Source organism: Ovis canadensis, chromosome 16, assembly GCF_042477335.2.
Source record: "Ovis canadensis isolate MfBH-ARS-UI-01 breed Bighorn chromosome 16, ARS-UI_OviCan_v2, whole genome shotgun sequence".
Taxonomy (NCBI): domain Eukaryota; kingdom Metazoa; phylum Chordata; class Mammalia; order Artiodactyla; family Bovidae; genus Ovis; species Ovis canadensis.
In genome coordinates, this window is record NC_091260.1 from 64,816,402 (window position 1) to 64,844,098 (window position 27,697).

The window sequence follows — 27,697 nt, forward strand, 5'->3', positions numbered from 1 at the left end:
TTAATCGCTGGATCAGGAAGATTCCCCCAGAGAAGGAAAGGGCAACCCTTTCTAGTATTCTTGCTGGAGAATTCTATGGAAAAAGGAGCCTGGCAGGCTACAGTCCATTGGGTCACAGAGAGCTGGACATGACTTAGTAACTAAACTACCACCACCGTATGTCATTATTAATATATCCCCATTTTTTAGAAAAAAAAAAAAAAGGGCAAAGAAAGTCAGAGGCCTTGTCAAACAGAGCCTTAAATGCACATAGAGAAACTGAGAAGTTTTTAGGTGTGTTTTGAGTCCATCCTATTTTCTGTTGTTTCCATCAATACTATATGTTTCTAGCTCAGCATATATCCAGAGAGGCATATTTCACTTCCCCAATTCCCCAGGGTAGTTACACAAGGGACCCGCATTTTCTATAAATCAGCACTGTCTGGGTTACACTGTATCAACTGAGGTTTATGTCATGAGACTCAAGCAACAGGACTCTGGATTCTCTGCAGTGCTTGAGCAGGAGACATTTCTTTCTAATTTGTCTGGTCTTTTGTTCTGAGTGTTGTAAGTCATGTGTGCCTTTATTGAGAGTAAATAAAGAGGTTGGCCCTCTCATTTCTACTACTGTTCTTCAACTTCTCAACTCTCACCTGCATCAGAGTCAACTGATAGAGTGTTCCTGGACCCCGTTCAAGACATACTGAATCAGAATTTCTAGGATTATCACCAAGAAATCTCCACCTTAAAAATAATACCCAGGTCACTGGATGGATACTGATGTTGAAACCAAATGCCAAATTTTCTAGTGTTTTAAATATTAGCATGGATTTGGGAAATAAAGCAGTTTAATGTTACTGAAAACATGTACTTCTATGAAGACATGTACTTACTCAGAGAGCCTAGATGACTTGAGGGCTGAAGAAAACCATTCATTTCAATTCTGGCTTGGAGCTATTGCTTTTTCCCTCTAATTGCCTTTCTTTTACTCTCAAGGAGTACCTTGCCTTACATTTATGAGTCCAGGTAGTTTATCTACCATTTAACATTTTCCTTTTTCCCTAAGCAGTGTATGAAACTATCAATATTTTGTATTCTTAAAGAAAGGTAACTTTGAATTATACCAGTATTGACAACATTTCTGTAGTGTGTGTAATACAGACAAATAATTCATAATTTAATGAATTACTTGTAAATACTCAACCATTCATAAAGCCTTCAATGTGTTGTATACATGATGATAATAATTATTAATGCCAATATACTCATGCATTTAATTTAGAAATGATACCAATTTTCTAACAATTGTATGATGTGTAAATATAATAGAATCCAAATTTGTTGTGATAATTTATATTTTATTGTAAGTTTTCAACTGCTTATGAGTGCCCTACTGTAATCAAGCTAACTTAGGAGTAGTTTAAACCACTAAAATTGCTCTATCAGAATCATATACACAACTGTGTCAGGCTTTTGTTTCCTTAATTAGCATCTGATTTTTCTCTGGAAATTAAAACTACATGAGCAGCTTGTCACCTAAAGGTTGAAATTTGAATAAAATGATATTTTAGATATGCACAGAAAAGTTTTAACTTCAGCTATCAAAAAATTGGAGTTAAAAAATTGTGTTTTTACATTGAAAATATTTTTGCATTGTCAATGTTACTTTATTGGCATTATGAACTATATTGTATTTCACCTATTTGCATAGGGATCCTCTCAGATGTGAACTTCTTAGTAGCCAGGGCTTTATCTTATACATCTTTGATATATATGGCTTACCATACCCTCTAGAACATTTGATTATATACACAATTAATGAATAATTTGTGAGTAGCTTGAGATGTGAGTTCAATCCCTGGGTCGAGAAGATCCCCTGGAAGAGAAAATGGCAACCCACTCCAGTATTCTTGCCCTGGAAAATCTCTTGGACAGAGGAGCCTGGTGGGCTACAGTCCATGGGATCACAAAGTGTCAGACATAGTGACTAACCAATAACCCAACAAAACAAGCTTTATCAGCATCCCATCCTGCTGATCTGGGCCTTGGATTTCCTGATGAGTTGTTCCTTCTCAGCCTCTGTGTTCACATAGAATATGTGGGGTATGGTGTAGCTGGAACGGACCAGACGCTGGGAACAGGCATAATGAAATTCAGACGAAGACCTGACAGTTCACTGCGATAGACACCAGCACCCCAAGAAGCAGGCAAGTGTGCAGATGGACAGGAAGTCGAGGATCTGTGTGGCCTCCGGTTTGACCACACCTTGTCCGTACTGATGTCACATGTGATGCCTCGACTGTCTTGCTTGCTCTCAAAGTCTGGGTTTTGAAGTGAGGCCAGACGCTGACTTGGCCTGAGAGTCCTGAGTCACTGTGATCTCCCTCAGCAGTTGATGGGGAAGGAGACCTCCAGAAATGCTCACTAGCTTCCTTAGCTTTGCTGGCCAATCGCCCAGGCCAGGCTCCATGTCCCAGCAGGGGCCCGCCCAGCCTGACTCACAGCTGCAGTTGGTGGGCTTGGAGCCCCTGTGAGTCAGGACAGAGTGACATATGGCTCTGAAGGATGGTGACTCCACTCCAGGAGGCCTGGTGACTGTGGGAGCTGACAGCTGCATCAAACTCCATGGAAGCAGAAGCCTTGCTTGATGTGTCTGCAGACCTGGGACAAGTGGGAGCTCCCCCTAACCAACAACAATGCCCTGGAGGAAAGCTCCTGCAAGACTTCTGGAAAAGAATACTGTTTCCAACACCATGGCCACTGTGCCCTGCAGGGCCCATTGCAGCTGTAACCCTAGTTGAAAAGCTTATTTCCTTTTAATGTGCATTTTGATATTTCTTATCATTGGAATTGGTTACCTATGGCTTCATAATAGATCATGATAAAATATTTTGGGGTCAGAAATTCTAAAAAGTGAAAGTCACCTAGAAGTGCTTGCCTCTTTGCCACCCCCATGACCTGTGGCCTGTCAGGCTCCTCTGTCCGTGGAATTCTCCGGGCAAGAATATTGGAGTGGGTTGCCATTTCCTTCTCCAGGGCATCTTCCTAACCCAGGGATCAAACCCAGGTCTCCTGATTTGCAGGCAGATAGAGTCTTTACCATCTGAGCCACCAGGGAAGCCCTTAATGGATTCTAAAAGAGTTTGTCTTATATCTGCCCCCAGGAAGTCTAGAAGACTTGACAGCTGAGGGCTGGAATCTCTGGGAAGCTCTTGTATTTCAGAAGCCCAAAGGCTCTGAAACTTTTTGCTTTCTTCAGCTAAATAAGCTCCAAATAAGAGGGGACACCCTGGTGGTCCAGATGGTAAAGAATCTGCCTGCAATGCAGGAAACCTGGCTTCTATCCCTGCATCAGGAAGGTCCCCATCCCATGGAGAAGAGCATGGCAACCCACTCCAGTATTCTGGCCTGGAAAATCCTATGGACAGAGGACCCTGACGGGCTACAGGTCATAGGGTCACAAAGAGTCAAACATGACTGAGTGATTCACAATTTCAAGGAGTGGTATTGATCTTCCCCGGACGCTCAGTGGTAAAGAAACTGCCACCAATGCAGGAGATGCTAGTTCAATCCCTGGGTCAGAAAGATCCCTGGAGAAGGAAATAACAACCCACTCCAGGATTCTTGCCTGGAAAATTCCATGAACAGAGGAGCCTGAAGGGCTACAGCCCATCATGTTGCAAAAGAGTTGGACACAACTTAGAGACTAAAACAAAAACAAGAAGGGCTGTTAGTCTTATCAATAAAGCATAAATGTTGGAGGTTCATTCATGTTGTTTAAGCACATATCAATGTTTTGTTTCCTGTTTTTATTATATAATTTTATTGTATGGATAGGTTACTATTAATCTATTCACCAAAAGATAGACATTTGAATTTTTCCCAGTTCGAGGCCCTATGCATAATACCTCCATGAACATATGTATATAGGTTTTCTGTGGATGTTCCTTTCATTCTCTTAGGTAGATATCTAGTAGTGGAATTGTTGGCTTATAAATTCACATTCAGTGTTTAATTCTTGAGCTTCCTTTGTGGCTCAGATGGTAAAGAACCCGCCTGCAATGCAGGAGACCTGGGTTCGATGCCTGGGTTGGGAAGATCCCCTGGTGAAGGGAAACGCTACCCACTCTAGTATTCTGGCCTGGAGAATTCCATGGACTGTATAGACCACTGGTCACAAAGAGTCACAACTGAGAGAATCTTACTTCACATGTCAGTGTTTAAAGCAAGTTTCAACCTATTTTCTAAAGTGAACTTTACAGCTTTGTATTTCCACCAGCAGTCCTTTCTATCAGGAATCCCTTTTATTTCTCTGAGAAATGATTTGTCAATTTCTGTTTATAATTCCTACCTTTATTTTGCTAAATTTATTCCTAAATATTTTATTATCTTTGACTCTATTGTGACTTGAATTTTTTATCAATTCTTTTTTTTTCTAGTATACAGATATACAATAGCCATTTTTATTATTGTTCTTGATATACTCCCCTGATTATACCCATAAGTTTTTTTGTGGATATTTTAGAGTTTCCAACTTGCAGGGTCTTAACATTTTTTGATAATTTTTTTTCCTTTCAATCTGAATACATTTAAATTTTATTTTTATTTGGTTGCACTAAATAAATCCTCAAGTGCAAAGGTGAATATGCGGTAAGAACATACACTCTTGCCATATGCTCAATATTAGAAATTATTTGGTCTCTCACCATTGAATATAATGCTGGCTATGGGCTTCTTTAGCATAGATAGACTACGTCAAATTGAGGATGTTGCCTTTTATGCTTTATTCGTTGAGGACCTTTTTTTTTTTTTAATCATGAATGGATAACATTTTGTCAAATGCTAATGCTGAGTCTATCAAAATGCTTATGCAATTTTTTGTTCTTTCTTCTATTAATATGATATATCACATTAATTATAATACTATTAGATGTTAAACTAACCTTACATCCCTAGGATAAATGATATTTGGTCATTATATATTAGCTTTATAATATGCTTCTGGGATTGACTGCTAATATATTTTTAAGCAATTTTTATATCTGTGTTTATGAGGTTAATCCATGCTTTTTTTCCCCTGATATTTTTGATTGACTTTTGGTACAAAGAATAAGCTGGTAAGTGTTTTCTCCTCTATTTTCTGAAGGAGTTTATGAAGAATTGATATTATGTGGTCTATAAATAGTTGCTAGACTTTCCCAGTGAAGCCATGTGGGCATGACTTTTTCTTGGTTGGGAGATTTTTTATTAAAGCTTAACTTTCCCCACTTGCCTTAGATCTATAAAGATTTTCTAGTTCATTTTGATGCTAGTGACAAAGAGCTTGCCCACCAATGGAGGAGACATAAGAGATGTGGGTTTAATTCCTGGGTCAGGAAGATTCCCTGAAGGAGGGCATGGTAACTCATTCCAGGATTCTTGCCTGGAGAATATCAAGGACAGAGGAGCCTGGAGGGCTACAGTCCATAAGGTGTCAGAGTCAAACATGACTGAAGTGACTTAGCACGCACATATGTGACAATATATGTCCTTCTAGGAATTTGTCCAGTTTATCTATGTTGACTGAACTTTTGGAATAAATTTAAAATATTATTTTATAATATGCATTTCACTTATGGTATTTCACTTCTCCTTTATTCTTGATTTTTATAATTTAGCCTTAATCTTTTTTTCCTGGTTTAAGTTGTACTTTAAAATGTTAAGGCAGTTCTAATTCAAATTGGCTCAAAAAGTTATGGGATTTGATCAAGATATCATGAAGAGTAAAGAAAGAAGATTTAGCAAAACATTCTTGAAGGCCTGAGGGACAAAATAGAATAAGTTAATGATTATCTTAAATGACCACAAAACTATTAATAAGTTGGCTATTCAATATAAGCAATATGAATCAATGATAATTGGAGTTTGAATGGCTTGACTACTGGGGAACACAGCAATTAATTGTGTAAGGTTTTGAGTATTTAATATTTACTAAGTTCATATTTGAATTGACTTTATAATTGCTCATTGATAACTAGTTTCTAATATGGAAGGGATTTGGATAGTAATGTTTATGCCAAATCAAGTTTAAAGAAATGTCATCACTGTTGTTTCAAAGATGAGAAGAGTCACAAAAGAAATGTCATCACTTTACCATTCCATATAGTGAATTACATACATGAATCAAAAAATTTCTGTATTACTCTAATAAAAATATTCCCTTGTGAAAAGGTCAGTTCTTAACTGAATACAGTAGTTGTCAAAGAGAAATGTTGCTGCTTACCTAACCAGATTTACAAATAGAAGGTGACATTTTTAAACCTTTAATCATAAGAAGTTTTACAAATATACAATAGAAGAGTTATATATTGAAAACTATAAACCCATAACTCTTTTTGGACAGTATGGATAACCCAGCTTTGATGCTGTTACAGTTTTTCCTCTGTTCTTATTTGGGCATTTATTTTGTGATTGCATGTATCTCTGTGGCACAGTCTGTTGGAGCATTTAGTTGCTAACCAAAAGGTTGGGGGGTTCAAATCCACTCAGGGAAGCCTTCCTCTCTGCACCTTTTCAGGAAGTACTCAAAGGCTTTGTGGTTGTTTCTACTCTGCATCCTTTCCATGAAAGGCCAAAAAAGTCTCCTCTACTTCTACCCTCCTGTCCCAAGAATGAGTACAACTAACAACTGTATTGGAGAAGGCAATGGCACCCCACGCCAGTACTCTTGCCTGGAAAATCCCATGGATGGAGGAGCCTGGTAGGCTGCAGCCCATGGGGTCACGAAGAGTCAGACACTTACTGAGCGACCTCACTTTCACTTTTCACTTTCATGCATTGGAGAAGGAAATGGCAGCCCACTCCAGTGTTCTTGCCTGGAGAATCCCAGGGACGGCGGAGCCTGGTGGGCTGCCGTCTATGGGGTTGCAGAGAGTCAGACACGACTGAAGCGACTTAGCAGCGACAACAGCAACTGTATCTCTTCACATTTTTCCTTTACTGTGCATATTATAAAGCCCAGTATCTACTGTTATGTTAGGGGCTTCCCTGTTGGCTCAGATGGTAAGGAATCTGCCTGCAATGCATGAGACCAGGGTTTTGATCCCTGGACAGGAAGATCCCCTGGAGGAGGGCATGGCAACCCACTCCAGTATTCTTGCCTAGAGAATTCCATGGTCAGAGGAGCCTGGCAGGCTATACAGTCCATGGGGTCACAAAATCAAACATGACTAACACATATTTTGTAATTGCCACAGTGATGCTTAGTCACATTTATTATATAGTGGTTCTAAAAGTCCTATAGTGCACAGGAAAATTTCACACAACAAAATATTTGGCTTTAGCTGAGATGGCTGGATGGGATCACCGACTCAATGGACATGAGTCTGGGTGAACTTCAGAAGTTGGTGATGGGCAGGGAGGCCTGGGTGCTGCAATTCATGAGGTCGCAAAGAGTCGGACACAACTGAGTAACTGAACTGAACTGAAAATACCAAAAGCTCGTCTTTGAGAAACACTTTTAATAATAAGATATTATAATAGTGATTATATTTTGAGGCACATTACTCATTGGGGCAGATGTAAAATCTATATTCCAGGAGGATAAATATTTAAAACTACCAAAACAGACTTTCTCATGGGTAAAAATCAATTTAAATTAATAACATGTTTATACATTATAAACGCAAGTCAGTATTATAAATATAATTGGGAGAGAAATCTTGTCCCATTCTCACAGTAACTTATTAAACATTCCATTTCTCCTCCTTTTATGTTATCTGTGCCTGAACTGGTATACGACGATGGATTTCACTTTGTCATATATGAATATGTGAACATTTCTTAAGCTACTGCTGATGATGCTTTTTATTTCTTAAAATCAGTTTCAGCATAACAGAATATTGTAGGCTTGTCAGAATCTATCATGTGGTAAGATTTATATGCATTCTTTAAAAGCATCCAGACAGAGATCTAAAACAATGCCAATACTGTGAATCTTCAGTGGCATTGCAGACGAAGAATCTAACACAATAACAAATCATTAAAAAAGTGGAGTGAACATAATACTTGGATTTCCATAGTCCTGAGTTTGGATATTAACTCCCCATTCCTCTAGATATATGACTTTGGAATAGATACTTCAACAACCTGGGGCACCTTATCCATCTCCTAGGATGTTTTAAGCTTCTTGTGCCTCTCGTGGTTGGGAGACTGTAAACAATTCACAAGCTGTAAAAAGTCCGGGGGAACCTGTTAGGCAAGCTAGAGAGTTATCAGAGGGGATTTAAAGCTGAGACATTCTTTTGCAGGAGAGTGAAGCCCTGAATTAACTTTTTCCAGAGTGTCAGAAAACTAGAAAAGCCCAATACAATAAGGCAGGCATATTCTTATTTTGGGGGGGTACATGCTCAGGAAATACCAGGGGGAAAACCTGAGGCCTAATTCGCCTTATCCATCAGGCCCCTGCTGCATGACCTTGTCATGGGTGGGATTCCTCACGCTGGCCCCGGCACATCTGTTAAGTTTCACTGGGTAAAATAAATAAATTGAAACATATCCATTATGTTATCCTTATTTGTTGAATTATGCCTGGTCTTCTTCAGCAAAGGACAGAGAAGTTAGTACCATACCGCAGGTTGGGACTAAAACTCATGATGGGATTTTGACAGAGACAGTTTTACAAAGCAATATTTTTTGACACTGTAGGAAGGAAATGCTGTTTACTTTGTCCTTTCTCATCATCAGCAAATAATTTTAGGGTGCATCCTAACTGTCCATAATCTCGTATTTATACTTCCTTAAGTTTATTTTAATTTTCATCTATAAAAAATCATCTTTCCTTCATATTCCTTGTAACTTGTCATCTTTTTAGGGGGGATCAGTTTGAGAAAGTTATTTAAATATGTAGATGATACTACTGAATAAAGTTATAGACACACTTAAAAAAGCATATGTTTTATTCAGTGAAAAATATCACTGTTTAGTGAAGATTGGTCTTGTTAACTCACTCTGGTTTGATGGCTGCACTTTTGATGAAACATGAGCTAAATGGTTGTCCTTAACTTTGGGGGTGATTTTCAGGGATAAATTCTTGTGTAGTGCACTGCTGCTTCTCTGCCAGTGAGAGAGGGAGGGTGCCCATATTCATCTTTTTATCATTTATACTTGACACAATGCCTCGTGTTATAAAGAAAAAGTCATCTGGATTCCATAAGAATGCTGATTTTCAAATGTTAATGATATTCACTATAAAAGCAATGATTGATCAGATTTTGTAATCATCTTGTCTCCTTGTATGTTTTTAACAGGTAACCCATTATTAACCAGCAGAGTCAACATATTAATTAATGTCCTAGATGTCAATGAATTTCCTCCAGAAATATCTGTGCCATATGAGACAGCTGTGTGTGAAAATGCCAAACCAGGACAGGTATCTTATCAATGTTGTTATTTAAGATTTTATAAAGACCTGCTCTATGAATGTGTTTCAGGTTATGAGACCATGCATGCATATAGACATGGATCACATGTCTTCATAAAATAAACCAAAATGATAGCATTTTCTTTTGAATTAATGGCATGTGTTGCATGCGGAATTATTACCACATGGGATAAAAATGATCATGGCCTAGTGAATATATTCTATATAACTAACAGTTCTAAGATTGCATATTCTGCTATTTTCTGGAGACTATGAAATTTCCAAAACACTTGTGACTGCAAGCCCAGTAAGCAAAAACTTTGGACTCTAGTCTTCTGTGATATTTCTTGCTTTGTTCACATGCCTTCAAGAAGGGGTGCATAGATACTCTTAAGCACATGAAGAATGGAAAACTTTTTCTGGTGGCCTTGAATAAAACATCTGGGTTATTCAAAATGTCTGAATTACATTTTCTTACTAAGTATTACTCTGGAGGGAGGTTCTGGGGGGAGAGCATAAGAGGAAGGACCACATTGTTAATGAAAGTTCCTGTCAAAATCCTAGCATTTATGTGGGTAATGGTGAGTAGCCAGCTTTTTTATAAACACTATTATAAAGGACTTCCCTGGTGGCTCGGATGGTAAAAAATCTGCCTGCAGTGAAGATGACCTGGGTTCGATCTATGGGTCAGGACGATTCCCTGGAGAAGGGAATGGCTACCCACCCTAGTAATCTTGCCTCTAGAATTCCATAGGCAAAGGAGCTACAGTTCATGGGGTTGCAAAGAGTAGGACATGACTGAGCAACTAACACTTTCACTTTCATAAGTGAATGAATGGAGATATGATGTAATATGATTAATAGGAACCAGGGATGAGCAGATGGTAAGAGTGTGTTATGCAATAAGAATATAATTAATCCAATATTGCGTACCTAGGTTCCAAAAGAAAAATCCATCTATATTCTTTGGTTTGATGTCTATTTCAATTTCTTTTGCATAGAATAACTTTAACTACTTATTTAAGTAAATTTGAAGTTTCAATTCTTACTTGCGGAAATATCTTACTATTTGAAACTGTATTTTTATTAAAATGTCCTTCTTTATTATCTAGTATTTGCTTCCATTTGAATGTCTTCTACTGCTTCATAGAATATTTCTCACATGGCTCTAGTCATGTGATGTTCACTAGCCTTATACATATTTGATTAATATTAAATACATTTTAAAAGTTATCATTCACACTTGTTTGTTTCTAGTGCCTGGTAGCTATATGAGAAGAGTGGCAACAATTTTTTAAAACTACTTTTATTGGAGTATAGTTGATTTACAGTATTGAGTTAGTTTCAGGTGTACTGAAAATTGAACCAGTTATACATAGATACATATCCATTTTTTTCAGACTCTTTTTTCATATTGGTTCTTATAGAATATAGAGTTCCCTATCCTATACAATAGGTCCTTATTAGTTATATATTTAGCTTGTATTTGCTAATCCTAGATTCCAAGTGGCTACCATTTTTATCAGTGTACATACAGAGTGTTCCCATCAGTACAGAAACTTCTAGGGGACTGTGTTGCTCTATTACTTCTTTTGATAATTTGGAGAAAATTCCCTGGTAGTTCAGATGGTAAAGAATGTGCCTTCATTGCAGACTCGGGTTCAATCCCTGGTTCGAAAAGATCCCCTGGAGAAGGGAATGGCAACTCACTCCAGTATTCTTGCCTGGATAATTCCATGGAATGAGGAACCTGATGGGCTACAGTCCATGTGGTCATAAAGAGTTGGGCATGACTGAGCAACTAACACATTCATTTCATTAACTTTATTACAGGATGACTTATTTAGTCATATGTTCCCAAGTGATAAATTTGTACCTTTAACTTTAAATGAACACATAAATATATTTATATATCAGTTCAGTTCAGTCACTCAGTTGTGGCTGACTCTTTGCGACCCCATGAATTGAAGCATGCCAGACCTCCCTATCCATCACCAACTCCCGGAGTTCACTCAAACTCATGTCCATTGAGTCGCTGATGCCATCCAACCATCTCATCCTCTGTCGTCCCCTTCTCCTACTTGCCCCAATACCTTACAGCATCAGAGTCTTTTCCAATGAGTCAACCCTTCTCATGAGGTGGCCAAAGTATTGAAGTTTCAGCTTTAGCATCAATCCTTCCAAAGAACACCCAGGACTGATCTCCTTTAGAATGGACTGGAGGGATCTCCTTTCAGTCCAAGGAACTCTCAAGAGTCTTCTCCAACACCACAGTTCAAAAGCATCAATTCTTCGGCACTCAGCTTTCTTCAAAGTCCAATTCTCAGATCCATACATAACCACTGGAAAAACCATAGCCTTGACTATACGGAACCTTGTTGGCAAAGTAATATCTCTGCTTTTGAATATGCTATCTAGGTTGGTCATAACACTCCTTCCAAGGAGTAAGTGTCTTTTAATTTCGTGGCTACAACCACCATCTGCAGTGATTTTGGAGCCCCCCCAAAATAAAGTCTGACACTGTTTCCCCATCTATTTCCCATGAAATGATGGGACCAGATGCCATGATCTTAGTTTTCCGAATGTTGAGTTTTAAGCCAACTTTTTCATTCTCCACTTTCACTTTCATCAAGAGGCTTTTTAGTCTTCTTCACTTTCTGCCATAAGGGTGGTGTCATCTGCATATCTGAGGTTATTGATATTTCTGCGGGATATCTTGATTCCAGCTTGTGCTTCTTCCAGCCCAGCGTTTCTAATGATGTACTCTGCATATAAGTTAAATAAGCAGGGTGACAATATACAGCCTTGACATACTCCTTTTCCTATTTGGAACCAGTCTGTTGTTCCATGTTCAGTTCTAACTGCTGCTTCCTGACCTGCATACAGGTTTCTCAAGAGGCAGGTTAGGTGGTCTGGTATTCCCATCTCTTTCAGAATTTTCCACAGTTTATTGTGATCCACACAGTCAAAGGCTTTGGCATAGTCACTAAAGCAGAAATAGATGTTTTTCTGGAACTCTCTTACTTTTTCCATGATCCAGCGGATGTTGGCAATTTGATCTCTGGTTCCCCTGCCTTTTCTAAAACCAGCTTCAACATCAGGAAGTTCATGGTTCACGTATTGCTGAAGTGCAGAATTCTGAGCATTACTTTACTAGTGTGTGAGATGACTGCAATTGAGCATTCTTTGGTATTGCCTTTCTTTGGGATTGGAATGAAAATTGACCTTTTCCAGTCCTGTGGCCACTGCTGAGTTTTCCAAATTTCCTGGCATGTTGAGTGCACCACTTTCACAGCATCATCTTTCAGGATTTGAAATAGCTCAACTGGAATTCCATCACCTCCACTAGCTTTGTTCCTACTGATACTTTCTAAGGCCCGCTTGACTTCACATTCCAGGATGTCTGGCTCTAGGTGAGTGATCACACCATTGTGATTATCTTGGTCGTGAATATCTTTTTTGTACAGTTCTTCTGTGTATTCTTGCCACCTCTTAATATCTTCTGCTTCTGTTAAGTCCATATCATTTCTGTCTTTTATTGAACCCATCTTTGCATGAAATGTTCTCTTGGTTTCTCTAATTTTCTTGAACTGACCTCTAGTCTTTCCATCTGTTGTTTTCCTCTATTTCTTGATCACTGAGGAAGGCTTTGTTATCTCTCCTTGCTATTCTTTGGAACTTGGCCTTCAGATGCTTATATCTTTCCTTTTCTCCTTTGGTTTTCACTCCTCTTCTTTACACAGCTATTTATAAGGCCTCCTCAGACAGCCATTTTGCTTTTTTTTCATTTCTTTTCCATGGGGATGGTCTTGATCCCTGTCTCCTGTACAATGTCATGAACCTCATTCCATAGTTCATCAGGCACTCTCTCTATCAGATCTAGTCCCTTAAAGCTATTTCTCACTTTGACTGTATAATCATAAGGGATTTGATTTAGGTCATACCTGAATGGTCTAGTGATTTTCCCTACTTCTTCAATTTAAGTCTGAATTTGGCAATAAAGAGTTCATGATCTGAGCCACAGTCAGCTCCTGGTCTTATTTTTGCTGACTGTATAGAGCTTCTCCATTTTTGGCTGCAAAGAACATATTTAATCTGATTTCGGGGTTGACCATCTGGTGATGTCCATGTGTAGAGTCTTCTCTTGTGTTGTTGGGAGAGGGTGTTTGCTATGACCAGTGCGTTCTCTTGGCAAAACTCTATTAGCCTTTGCCCTGCTTCATTCTGTTTCCAAGGCCAAATTTTCCTGTTATCCTGGATGTTTCTTGACTTCCTACTTTTGCATTCCAGTCCGCTATAATGAATAGGACATCTTTTTTGGGTATTAGTTCTAAAAGGTCTTGTAGGTCTTCATAGAACCATTCAGCTTCAGCTTCTTCAGCATTACTGGTTGGAGCATAGGGTTGGATTACTGTGATATTGAATGGTTTGCCTTGGAAATGAACAGAGATCATTCTGTCGCTTTTGAGACTGCATCCAAGTGCATTCCGGACTCTTGTTGACCATGATGGCTACTCCATTTCTTCTAAGGGATTCCTGCCCATAGTAGTAGATATAATGGTCATCTGAGTTAAATTTACCCATTCCAGTCCATTTTAGTTCGCTGATTCCTAGAAAGTCGACTTTCACTCTTGCCATCTCTTGTTTGACCACTTCCAATTTGCCTTGATTCATGGACCTGACATTTCAGGTTCCTATGCAATATTGCTCTTGATAGCATTGGACCTTGCTTCTATCACCAGTCACATCCACAGCTGGGTATTGTTTTTGCTTTGGCTCCATCCTTTCATTTTTCTGGAGTTATTTCTCCACTGATCTCCAGTAACATATTGGGCACCTACCGACCTGGGGAGTTCCTCTTTCAGTATCTTATCATTTTGCCTTTTCATACTGTTCATGGGGTTCTCAAGGCAAGAATACTGAAGTGGCTTGCCATTCCCTTCTGCAGTAGACCACGTTATGTCAGACCTCTCCACCATGACCCGCCTGTCTTGGGTGGCCCCACACAGCATGACTTAGTTTCATTGAGTTAGACAAGGCCGTGGTCTGTGTGATTAGATTGAGTAGTTTTCTGTGATTATGGTTTGTTTGTCTGCCTTCTGATGCCTCCCACAACACCTACCATCTTACTTGGGTTTCTCTTACTTTGGACATGTGGTATCTCTTCTTGGCTGCTCCTGCAAGGCGCAGCTGCTGCTTCTTACCTTGGATGAGGCATATCTCCTCACAGCCACCCCTCCTGACCTTGAACACGAAGTAGCTCCTCTTAGCCCTCCTGTGCCCGCACAGCCACTGCTCCTTGGACGTGGAGCTTATATATATATATATATATATATATATATATATATATATATATAGTTAAATGCTTTTTCCCTTATAATGCAGGCAAAATTTATGCTGGATTTCATTATTTGCAAAGTTATAAGAGGCTTCCCGGGTGATACAGTGGTAAAGAATTCACCTGCCAGTGTAAGAGACAAAAGAGACATAGGTTAGATCCTTGGGTTCGGAAGATTTTCTAGAGTAGTAAATGGCAATCCACTCCAGTATTCTTGCCTTCAAATGCCATGGACTAAGGAATTTCGTGGGCTATGGTCCAGGGGTCACAAAAAAGTTTGAAACAACTGAGCAACTGAACACACAGACAAAAAGTAAAAGAAGTTTACCAAAATTTGACAACTTAGAAGTATTTACTATTTTCCAGATCCTTCCACCTGCCCCTCAAATCTTGTCCTTTATTTTTAGGTAATGACAGACATTGATTATACCATAGCAATCAGAATCGTGTAATGCACCAATTGAAAGGCTTTTGGAAATAGAACTCTAATGTTTCTGTGTTTCTCTAATAAATTAAAAAATTGGGAATAGTAGAAGTTATTAGAGATAACTTTATTGTTGTATACTCAGACAAAGTGATAAGAAATCTGTGGGGTCGCTGAAATCTGTTTTTCCTAATAATTATATGTCAAGCATTTTGTGTTCTTTTGGGCCACTGTGCTTAGTCGCTCAGTTGTGTCCAACTATTTGCAGTCCCATGGACTGCAGCCTGTCAGGCTCCTGTGTCCATGGGAAGTCTCTGGGCAAAAATGCTAGAGTGGGTTGCCATGCCGTCTTCTAGGGGATCTTCCCAACCCAGGGATGGAACCCAGGTCTCCCACATTGCAGGTGGATTCTTTACTGACTTGAGCCACCAGGGAAGCCCTTTTGGGCCACATTTACAAATGAAATATAACCCTGGAATATGAGAAATGCAGTATATGAGCATTTTCTGCTTTTGATCCCAGCCATCCTAAGGGTCTAGAAACTATGCATCAATTCAGTTCAGTCACTCAGCCATGTCCGACTCTTTGCGATCCCAAGAATCGCAGCACGCCAGGCCTCCCTGTCCATCACCAACTCCCAGAGTTCACTCAGATTCACGTCCATCGAGTCAGTGATGCCATCCAGCCATCTCATCCTCTGTCGTCCGCTTCTCCTCCAGCCCCCAATCCCTCCCAGCGTCAAAGTCTTCCAATGAGTCAACTCTTTGCATGAGGTGGCCAAATTACTGGAGCTTCAGCTTTAGCATCATACCTTCCAAAGAAATCCCAGGGTTGATCTCCTTCAGAATGGACTGGTTGGATCTCCCTGCAGTCCAAGGGACTCTCAAGCGTCTTCTCCAACACCACAGTTCAAAAGGATCAATTCTTCAGTGCTCAGCCTTCTTCACAGTCCAACTCTCACATCCATACATGACTACTGGAAAAACCATAGCCTTGACTAGACAGACCTTAGTCGGCAAAGTAATGTCTCTGCTTTTGAATATGCTACCTAGGTTGGTCATAACTTTTCTTCCAAGGAGTACGCGTCTTTTAATTTCAAGGCTGCAATCACCATCGGCAGTGATTTTGGAGCCCCCCAAAATAAAGTCTGACACTGTTTCCACTGTTTCCCCATCTATTTCCCATGGAGTTGATGGGACTGAATGCCATGATCTTCATTTTCTGAATGTTGAGCTTTAAGCCAACTTTTTTACTCTCTTCTTTCATTTTCATCAAGAGGATTTTAGTTCCTCCTCACTTTCTGCCATAAAGGTGGTGTCATCTGCATATCTGAGGTTATTGATATTTCTCCCGGCAATCTTGATTCCAGCTTGTGTTTCTTCCAGTCCAGCGTTTCTCATGATGTACTCTGCATATAATTAGAATAAGCCAGGTGACAATATACAGCCTTGACATACTCTTCCTATTTGGAACCAGTCTGAGGAACTATCTTTTTTGGATTGTATAACAACTTAATATACATATATATGTATGTATATATGCCTTATCTATCTATCTCTGTGCCTGTTTCTACCTATCAAAATAAGAGAAAAGATGATTCTACATAAGTCAATAGTGATTTATATGATGAATCAATGCAGTATTGGCCTAAGTATTTCCTTAGGACAATAACTCCCAAGTGTCAATTCCAGATCATTGCCAGTTTATACCAAAAGGTCACCTCTGTATGCTATTTTAAAAGATTTTTTTGTTGTGAAATTATTTTCTTCATAAAAATTGATGTTGATGGATTATAAAAAAGATAATTATGCTAGTTGATAGCAAAGGAAACAAAATGTGGCAAATTAATTCCCAAATAATTTAAAGAAATTTTATGGATGATATATAGTGATCTGAGTACATGGTTTTATTTGAGGAAAATTGAAGCTTTACAGGGTCTGCGTGGTAATTATTTGGCTAAATTGCCATATTCTACAATTTGGCTTTTGGGGTTGAATCCATGATAATTCTAAAGGCTAAATAGATCCTGGGTGAATCACAGTAAAACTTGTTGCTGTTTACTTGCTAAGTCATGCCCATATCCGACTCTTTGCAACCTCATGGACTGTAGCCTACCAGGCTACTCTGTTCCCGGGATTTCCCAGGCAAGAATACTGGATTGGGTTGTCATTTCCTTCTCCAGGAAATCTTCCTGACCTGGAGATCAAACCTGTGTCTCCTGCACTTCAGGCGGGTGCTTTACCATCTGTGTTACTAGGGAAGCCGACTTTACTCACCTGGAAACCCCCACAGTAAAATAGGCAACTGAAATTATCATTAGAGATTCCATGATCAAATTAAAAATTACCTAGTACTGAACTTGAAATCCCAGTATTTATGTTGTGTACTTGTGTGTGGTCCTGTTTGTGCCCACCAAAACACACAGCTATATAGAAGGCAGATAACAGTCATAAGTCTGAGTTTTAACCATGGGATAAAAACAAATAGGGGCAAATAACTCTCATGTTTAGTGGCATCAATCTAAGTGCACAGGATGATCTAAGTTCTTCCTTTGACAAATTCAAATTTAGTCTAAGAATGTGTCACCTACGCAGCATACTGCCTTCCTCTTCTGCACACATGTCCTGCAATTTCTTCCTGATGCAAAGTCATTGCATATATTAATAAATAAATACCTCAAAGCCATTTGTATTTGTTTATTTACACAGTGAATTATCAGTTTCATAGCTTGGCTCTTGAAAGTTAATCACCAAATTCCTAAGGGCATCTCATTAAAGTATTAGAATTTTAACTGTTTAGATATACCACTTTCGGGAGCAATTTAGGAAAATTTATGAAACAGAGTTGGTCACGATTACTTCTTAAAAAAAAAAAAAAACCTCCAAGAAAACATAATTTATATTCTCACCCACTGGGCGGTGGGGGACATAACAACAAAGCAGATCTACGTCCTCTGCTTCTTTCTCACCATTTTACTTTATTTATGAAGATAAAACTCGTTCTCACAAACATAATGATACTAATTTTTTTTTCCTTTAAAGGACTTTTAAATGATCAGAGATTTTGTCTCCAGTATTTTCATATTTAGGCTGGAAATAATTTATTTTGTCTAATTTAAAATGCAAGCAAAAAAATTAAAAATAAAAATAAAAAAATAAAATGCAACCAAATACATTTTAATTTATTTTTATTATTAGTGAGAATTTTCAACATTGTTATTCTCTTTAGTTATGTGGACATCGATTTAGAATTAGTCCATACCCTGTAATTGTACCTGCCACTATTAACTCTAAATATTTTACTGTTTATAAAAGTATTTGCAAGTGATTGGCCCAATGATATAAATTCTAAAAATGTCATTTTGGTTTCCTTGCATGTTTCATTAAATATATGTATTAGCCTGGTATGTAGAGTTTCCTTTGAAATCAGTGACTGATTTCAGGTCTGATCTCAACTTTGTTTCAGATAATTCAGATAGTCAGTGCTGCAGACCGAGATCTTTCACCTGCTGGACAGCAGTTCTCCTTTAAATTATCACCTGAAGCTGCCATCAAACCAAATTTTACAGTTCGTGACTTCAGAAGTAAGTTTAACCACATAAAAATCTAGCTTTTATCAGGCAATTTTGTAAAAAGACACAAAGGTAGAAATCAATGCTCTTCCTAAAAGTACTCAACTTCTTAAAATATAGAAATCTATATATGAGAAATACAAAATTTATGACTAACAGTAAACTGTTTAATAACCTATATAGACTATATCTAATGAGGCAAGTTACTTCCGTTTATAATGGGGGTATTCCCTTAATGAGTCAGACAACTAATATACTGTCTGGGAAATTACTTTTCATGTTTTAAATATATCATTTTTTTTACATGCACTGCTCGTGCATAACAAGTAATTATTTTATTTGTATGACACATGGTATGGTGCAGGCTTTTTAGTGAAAATAATACAAGTTTTCACTCCTACTGCAATACAACCTAAAGGGCAGATTCTCAATACATTAAAGTATACTTTAATAATTTCAACTTCATAGTTAACATAAATTAACCTCTTTCTTGTTTTATTAAATAAGATGATGTAATGCAAATCCTTTAACACAGTGCCTAGAACCTATTACCTTTAATATAATTTTAGCTACCAGCTCTGTCATCATAACTAACTTACATATCTACCACCATTGCTACTACCATCACTGTTACTATTTTTTTTCTTTTTTACTGTTACTAATATTATTATATCTGCTGTTATTAAAATCACTACAAAAATACAAAGGACACTGGATTAAATGCATTAAGGCTGGCAACTGATCAGCTGTTCTCACTTTAGTTAACCTGTTTATAAGCCATTTAAAGAGTTTATAACTTAAACCCAATGACCTGAGTAGTTTTTGAAAGGTTTACATGAGAGCATTTTAGCAGATCAGAATGGATCCAGTGTAGAAAACAATAGAGGAAGACAAGACTATACTTGATACTATTGAAGAAAATGAATGAAAGTGTCTTGAATTAGAGGCATGGTTGTGAGGCTGGAGGTTAGTGACTTGGGAGATAGAATACATAAGCTTGTTGCTAAATCTCCTAGATTCCATGTAAAAATGATGAAGAAAACTAATAAGACTTGCAGACCATTGGCTTGGGCAACTAAGTAGACAGTTATGTTATGCAGGAATCAAAGTATTGACTGTTTTCCACCATTTTATATGTGCTGGAGAATCTATATTTGGTTACTCATAATAACATAAATCAGATCATCTTTGTCTCAGGAGATAGTATATTCTCATGATCTAAACATGTATTTGCCGCTCATTCCATTTACCATATCCCCATTTTATCTTGCTATATTTTAAGTGTAATTGGAAGTTTTTTTGGTTTAAATGGATAGACACTTTTTTCACTTTTATTTTATGAGAACATTTAAGTTCTACTCTTTTAGCAAATTTCAATTATACAGTACAGTGCTATCAACTACAGTCATCGTACTATAATATAGATCTTCAGACTTTATTCATCTTATAACTGAGAGTTTTTAAGCCTCTTACCAACTTTATCCCATTTCTCACCACTTCCAGTCTGTGGCAACTATTTTTCTACTTTCTATTTCTATGGGTTCTACTTTTCTTTATTTCCTTAGATTCCCCATGTAAATTTTATCATGCAGTATTTGTCTTTCTCTGTCTGGTCTATTTCATTAACATAATACCCTCTAGATTCATCTGTGTTGTCACAAATGGCAGGATTCCCTTCCTGTTTATGATTGAATAATATTCCATTGTGTGTGTATATATGTATATTTATCTATCTATTTATATACATATATATCACATTTCTTTATTTGGCAATTGATAGAAGTGATGGTTATTTTGATTCAAACGCCTTATAAATTTTAATGAATCTTGATGATTTAACACATTTTCTTTTCTTTTCCATGTTTCTTATGTTGTTTTAGAAAAGTGAAAATGTATACATATATTCACATATATATACATATATGTAGCATAGATATAGAGTTGGAAAAAGTAAAAAATCAAATTTTATCTGAAATAGTATACTGATGCGTGTCATATTTTAAAGACTATATTCTTAGGTAAAATGTTATGCTGATTCATCGGTTATAATCTTTGTTCTTCTAATCATGTAAGAAAGCATCCACTGAGGTTTGTTTTCTCTGTGAGATTTTGACATCAGAAAAAGAGACGTTTTGATACAACGTATTTCTTGTCTTATAGACAATTTTCTATTCTTTCTCAACAGAAAATTTAATTCTTATTGTAGACAAGATTAATGTTTCTTCTTTTCAGAAGGATTTTCTTTGATTACATCTGATTACATTTTGGCAGCTTTCATAATGATAAAAGAAAGAATTGAAATATGGATGTATTTTACTGACTCAAGAAGAGCTTCCTACCTCTTAACAGATACCAACTTGAAGATCTGAAGTGATACTCGTAGTAACCATCTTACCATACCTGTCATGTTTTGTAGACAACACAGCTGGGATTGAAACCCGAAGAAATGGATACAGCCGCAGGCAGCAAGAGTTGTATTTCCTCCCTGTAGTAATAGAAGACAGCAGTTATCCTGTTCAGAGCAGCACAAACACAATGACTATTCGAGTGTGTCGATGTGACTCTGATGGTACCATCCTGTCTTGTAACGTGGAAGCAATTTTTCTACCTGTAGGACTCAGCACTGGGGCTTTGATTGCAATCCTTCTGTGCATTGTTATACTCTTGGGTGAGTTTCAATATTAATCACGTATTCTCTTTCTCTCCCTTGTCTGTGTATCTCCTTCCTCATTTCGCCATGTAAATCAGTGTTTCTTCATTGAGCTGCTGCATATAGATAGAAGGAAGACTATCTACACTGAAGTATAGTTTTATTCAAGTTAATTTTCTACTTCCTACCACATGGAAATATAGCAATAGAAATAAATATCACCAAAAGTATGTTCAAGCCCTAGGGAATTTTCAAGTATGAACACTTGAAACTTCAAGTTTGTGGCACTTGCTGCAATGAGCTTTTCTATCCCATTTACAGCAGCAGTTTTAAATTCATTTTTTTACATCCTGATAATTATTGTATTGTAGAACCTTTAAAATGATACTAGACAAAGAGTAGTTGTCCAATAATGGTTCAATAAAGAATGAAAGAAAAGAGAAAGCACAGGAAAGAAGTAACGGCACCTCTGAATTTGTTTTTTTTTTTTTCTGTCTAAAGTTCTGGCCAGAAGCAATTCTTATTCCACTTTTCTCAGATCTCCTTACATCAAAACTCTCACCATTCCCACTAGGACAGAACAGAACACACTAAAATATCAAGAAGCACAGCGAAGGGAAAGGATTGAAGAAAATGCCTTCTGTAACATCTCTGTGAGAATGAAAACCTACTTCAGGGGTGTCCCTCTCCCATAAACTTTGTTCAACTGACTCTGTTTCATTTATTCATCCTCTACTGGATTCAAAAAAAAGAGAGATTTAAAAAAAAAATTTATTTTTCCAGTCATTCCTTTACATGAAAATTGCAACAGAGGTACGGTTGGGCTCTGTGGAATCAGCTTATATCTGTGCATGTGCATTATTTAGCCAAAATATTCTGACAAATGTACAGACATACCTTTATCTCTGGGATAGGAAATAAAAATTTAAAGTACTTACTAGGATGTGTGGCTTGGACAGTAAAGATCCACCTGCAATGAGGAAGCCTGGCTTTGATTCCTGGATCAGGAAGGTTTCCTGTAGGAGGGCATAGCAACCGACTCCAATAATCTTGCCCGAAAAATCTCATAAACAGAGGAGCCTGGTGGGCTAAAGTCCATGAAAGAGTTGTACATGACCGGGGCAATTTAGCACACACATGCTAAGTATTTACCAAGTGTCCACCTTGCACCTAGGTGTGAAGTGCTGGTACACAGCTATGAATGTTGACACTCAGTCTTGCCACGGGGTCTGCTTACAAATCCATCTATTTGATCTCTGTAGCCAATCTCAGATCCCTTTAGTTAGATCATCTTATTCTTAGCCATTTTATATATTTCCTAGGGTGAGTGAAAGCATGAGAATCTTGTGGTGCCCAGAAACTTCTATTTCACTCTCAAGCACATCTAACCAGTGTCTTTTTCAGTCATAGCAACTCTAAAGCCATTTTATACATATGCAGGTCTTTCTATGAGGTTTAAACTCTTTCACACACACTTTGGATGAACAAACCATAGTGTTTTCAGTTCTGAGATCTGCATAAAGCCCAGAAGTGGAGAGTGCTGAACATCTCTTCAAAACCCATTGTACAGAAGCTCTACCTTTATCTCCTCTATCTTCCTCCTTAATTTTGGAAGAAAAGGGAATAAACTTGCTTTAATCATCACGTAGTCTACTTTCTAATCCTGTGACAAGATCTTCCTTCCAAACAATGTTGTGTTAAATTAAACACATTTGGCTTTCAATCTATTGCCGCTGCTATGGAGGACCCCCTAGAGGAGGGCATGGCAACCCTCTCCAGTATTTTTGGGCTAGAGAATACCACGGATAGAGGAGCCTGAAGGGCTACAGTCTATAGGGTGGCAAAGAGTTGGACGTGACTGAAGTGATTTAGCTCACAGTAAAATTTGAATATTGTTGCCCATAACTGACACTTAGATATCACTCATATCTAGATTTACATTTGTGTTAACATTGCTTTATTTCTGACAAAATAAACACAAATCACAGAAAAGTCACTTTTAAAAGCATTAAACAAAAGACAAAGAGAAAGAATATATATATAATGATGACCATAAGTCAATGGGGAAAAAAAGATATTCAATGACAAGAGTCTATAAATTAAGTGTTTTAAAGTATGATCTTGTTTAAAGAAGGCCAGCTGATTACTAGGCATTTAGTTTGGAGAATATCTCAATATGGTAAGACACAAAAGTTAAATAATTTGTGGTCTTACTTGACATAATTTGGAAAGCTGACTCATATTGTGTATTCTTTGAAATTGGGTCTCTTATGTCTCCTACATCGGCAGGCAGGTTCTCTTCCACTAGAGCCACCTGGGAAGCCCCTCAAGTTTTATTGTGTGTGCTTAGTCACTCATCGTATCTGACTCTTTGAGACCCCATGGACTGTAGCTCTCCAGGCTCCTCTGTCCATGGGGTTTCTCAAGGCAAGAATACTGGAGTGGGTTGCCATGCCCTCCTTCAGGGGATCTTCCCAACCCAGGGATCAAACCCGAGTCTCCTGCATTGCAGGCAGATTCTTTACTGTCTGAGCCATCCGGGATGCCCAAGAATATAGGAGTGGGGAGCCTATCCCTTCTCCAGGAGATCTTCCTGATACAGGATTCAAACTGGGGTCTCTTGAATTGCAGGCTGATTCTTTACCAGATGAGGTACCAGGGAAGACCCAAGTTTTATTACTGCAATGCTATACAGTTCTATGTATGATTGGACAAATCATTCTTTTTTTTTTCTTTTTTAAATTAATTTTTTATTAGAGTATAGTTGATTTACAGTGCTATGTTAGTTTCAGTATGTAGAAAAGTGAAGTGGCATTCATATACATATATCCACTTGTTTTTACATTCCCATCTAGGTCATTACAAGGTATTGCCTACAGTTCCCTGAGCCACATCATAGGTTCTTATTCATTATCTATTTTATATATAGTAGTGTGTATATGTCAATTCCAATCTGCCAATTTCTCTCTCCTACCTTTCTCCCTTGGTAATCAAAACTTTGTTTCCTACATCTGTGACTCTATTTCTGTTTTGTAAATAGGTCCATTTGCACCATTTAAAAAAATTCAACATATACGTTATATATTTCCCTTTCTCTGTCTGCTTTTTTTAAATTTTGTAAAAAATTACCTGACACTGAGATATTTAAACATATGTCAAATATAAGGCTACTGTTATTAGAATTTGTGAGTTTTGCAATGTTTTTCACTTTAGTTACAATTTAAAAATGAAACTGAATTTAAACAATGAAAATCAGCATAGATATGATCCATACAGATTACAACATGTGTACTTTGAAAATAATAGGATGTCATTAAAAGACTCAGCCAGCCCTGATCAATTTAATTTCTTATGGAGAGATGAGCAGACATAGTCTCACTTTGCCATTTTTGTCTTGTTCTAGCCATAGTTGTGCTGTATGTAGCTCTGAGAAGGCAAAAGAAGAAAGACACCTTGATGACCTCTAAGGAAGACATCAGAGACAACGTTATCCATTATGATGATGAAGGAGGTGGGGAGGAGGACACCCAGGCTTTCGACATTGGTGCTCTGAGAAACCCAAAAGTGATTGAAGATAACAAAATTCGCAGGGATATCAAACCAGATTCTCTCTGTTTACCTCGTCAGAGACAACCAGTGGAAGATAACACAGACATAAGGGATTTCATTAATCAAAGGCTACAAGAAAATGACGTGGACCCCACTGCCCCACCATATGATTCATTGGCAACATATGCCTATGAAGGCAATGGATCAGTAGCCGACTCTCTTAGCTCCATAGAGTCTTTGACCACGGAGGCAGACCAGGACTACAACTACCTGACAGATTGGGGACCCCGCTTTAAAGTCTTGGCAGACATGTTTGGAGAAGAAGAGAGTTATAACCCTGATAAAGTCACTTAGAGGAGAGGCAAAGGTTAAAACACAGCCAACAGAAGAAATTTAAGGGAAAGGAACATAAATAGAAATCACATGCGTGCACACGCACGCACACACACACACACACACACACGGCTTTCTAGGACAAGATTCCTTTGATTATCTGGTTTCTAGCAAGTTGCTATATTTATCATACTGTCAGTTTTGGTTTATTCTGCCAACACAAGGTAAATCCTCTAGTGTGTACTTGCTTGGTTTTGTTTTGTTTTTTTTGGAAACACACTGAGACAAGCTCAGGCCTATTCAATACAATTTACTGACGTGACAACCTAGAACGAAGATAGCTATGTGGCATCACGGTGGAAGAGTGTTAGATTTTTCTTAATTCCACTAAAGTGCCTACTGAAACTCTTATCATTTAAAGCGGTGTAGAGTACTCTCTGCTGTGATGGCATTGCAGGATTCAGACATAGAGGACGTAAAACAAAGACACTGTCTTTATGTCAAGGAGCAATAGCAACATGCCGACTTCTCATTCCTTTTAAGGAAAAAAGAAGAAAACTTTCTGAACTCCATCTTCTTATAATTAAATTGCTCTTTTTTCTTTTTTTAAATGTATGCCAATATATATTTGTTTTTTTCCTGCCCTTTCAGAAAATTGAAATAAATACGATAATAACAAAGTCAATATGTAAGTCCCAAATTTTAAAAGCAATGTTTGATCTTAATATTAGTTCCTATTAAAAGTGTTCATGAAAATGTTAATTGTTTTCCAAAGAAATAAAATTTTTAAAAGAAAAAAAAAAAAACCTCTTTATAAAAGAAGCCTCAGGCTGAAATTCAGATGAAAATAAATATTGGTTTTGTTTTAATATTGTGCCAGCGCGTGAAAGGTTGGTTTTAACAAATCAGCAGATCATTGCAGTCTTCAGTCATACCAAAAATTTAAGTTGTGTTATTATGAAACATTTTTGGGGAAAATGTCATTGATTTAAACAAGGGAAGAGAAATTTGCATACAGCTTCTCAGAGTTTCTTGCAAGCTAATGATTCTTTGATGAGCCAAGAAGATAAAACATTTATCAAATAATGCAGAATGGATTTATAGAATTTCTAAAAATATTTATTAATAATTACCAAACAAATGAAACATCAGGAACTTTGGAAAATTCAAACCAAATATAACACCCAAATGTACATTAATGCAAGATCTAGCAGTTGATTTATTTATTTTATTAACATGAATTTCAATTTGGAACATCATTCTATTGGAGCTCAGAGTTACTTCTTTACCCTATTATCTACAATTCTAATATAGACAATATCATGACTTTCCTTTGTAAAATAAACTTACTTTTTAGTTTGATGAAGTTTCTCAGAAATACTAGATTTTATAAGCAGATATGTAAGCTGCACTCATATACTGATACATCACTTTTAAGTGAACTTTACAAAGTATCTACAAAGGCCCTTAACAAAACAGGTAACTACCTATAAAGTAAGAATATATTTTCTTAATATTATAACTATACAAGTTACTACTGAAATATTAAACAATATATAGGAAACATAAAAGTTACTTATGAACCCTTTCTGAAGACATCATCTATATCCAGCTGCGTTTCTGAAATATTTATAATTATATTTGTATTGTAAAGTGTGAAAGGAAACATTCACATATGGGGAAAATGGGTAGAAATAGAAATCATGTAGGCAAATTATATTCAGTCCTATTTATTATTAAATTCTTGCTTCAGAAATAAATATCTGATAGTTATGTTGTGCCAATTTGGCCATTTGAATCTGCATTTCCCCTTGTTCTTTTGGTGTCTCATAACTGGAGACACTGCTTGTCTTCCTTATCAAGATCAGCTGTTCTTCCCCACTTTAATGGCTTTACCTTTTTCTCATCCCAGGGAACTGCATTCAGTCTTGATGGAGTGTGATAATTTGCAATATACTTTGCTTTGGGAAGTGTTCATGTAATTTTTTAAAAAGCTGGTAATTCCATAACTATTCTGAAGGAAAAAAAATATGTCAGCTTCTGGGTCTGCCCCAAGCTGGTGATTCCATAACTATTCTGAAGGAAAAAAATATGTCAACTTCTGGGTCTGCCCCAGCAACATGACTGGTTATGCCATAAGGCAAGGTCCTTTGAAGAAGCTTACTATGCAAATCACTTTCAGCTGATTCTTGTCAACAATGACTGCTTGTTGCACCTTGCTAGAGAATGTGACTGCCTCTGCATGTATTTATATATCAGAAGCAACGATGACACAAAGAAGACTTAGGGGAAGAAGGTCATTTCAAGGCATGTGACTGAGATACTAAGCAAGCACATGAAATGAATAAGCCTTTTTTCAGTACTTCTGTCTTTTATGTTTGCTAAACCACTGAATTCATTTGTTAGGGCTGCCATGACAAAGCAATGCAGACTGGGTGACTTGAACAACTTTT

At 37.5% G+C, this 27,697-nt stretch overlaps 1 protein-coding gene across 3 annotated transcripts in view; it reads left to right on the top strand.

The window, feature by feature from the left end:
• The window catches only part of CDH12 (cadherin 12), a 1,193,930-nt gene extending 1,167,817 nt beyond the window's left edge, over positions 1 to 26,113 (top strand). For all 3 annotated transcript variants that reach the window (XM_069556583.1, XM_069556584.1, XM_069556582.1), the window contains 4 exons: positions 9,267 to 9,388; positions 18,607 to 18,724; positions 21,129 to 21,380; positions 24,766 to 26,113. In XM_069556583.1, the coding sequence (XP_069412684.1) occupies positions 9,267 to 9,388; positions 18,607 to 18,724; positions 21,129 to 21,380; positions 24,766 to 25,265 (992 nt within the window). In that variant the 3' untranslated portion in view covers positions 25,266 to 26,113. The remainder of the gene's footprint in view (positions 1 to 9,266; positions 9,389 to 18,606; positions 18,725 to 21,128; positions 21,381 to 24,765) is intronic.
• Positions 26,114 to 27,697: the final 1,584 nt, after the last annotated feature.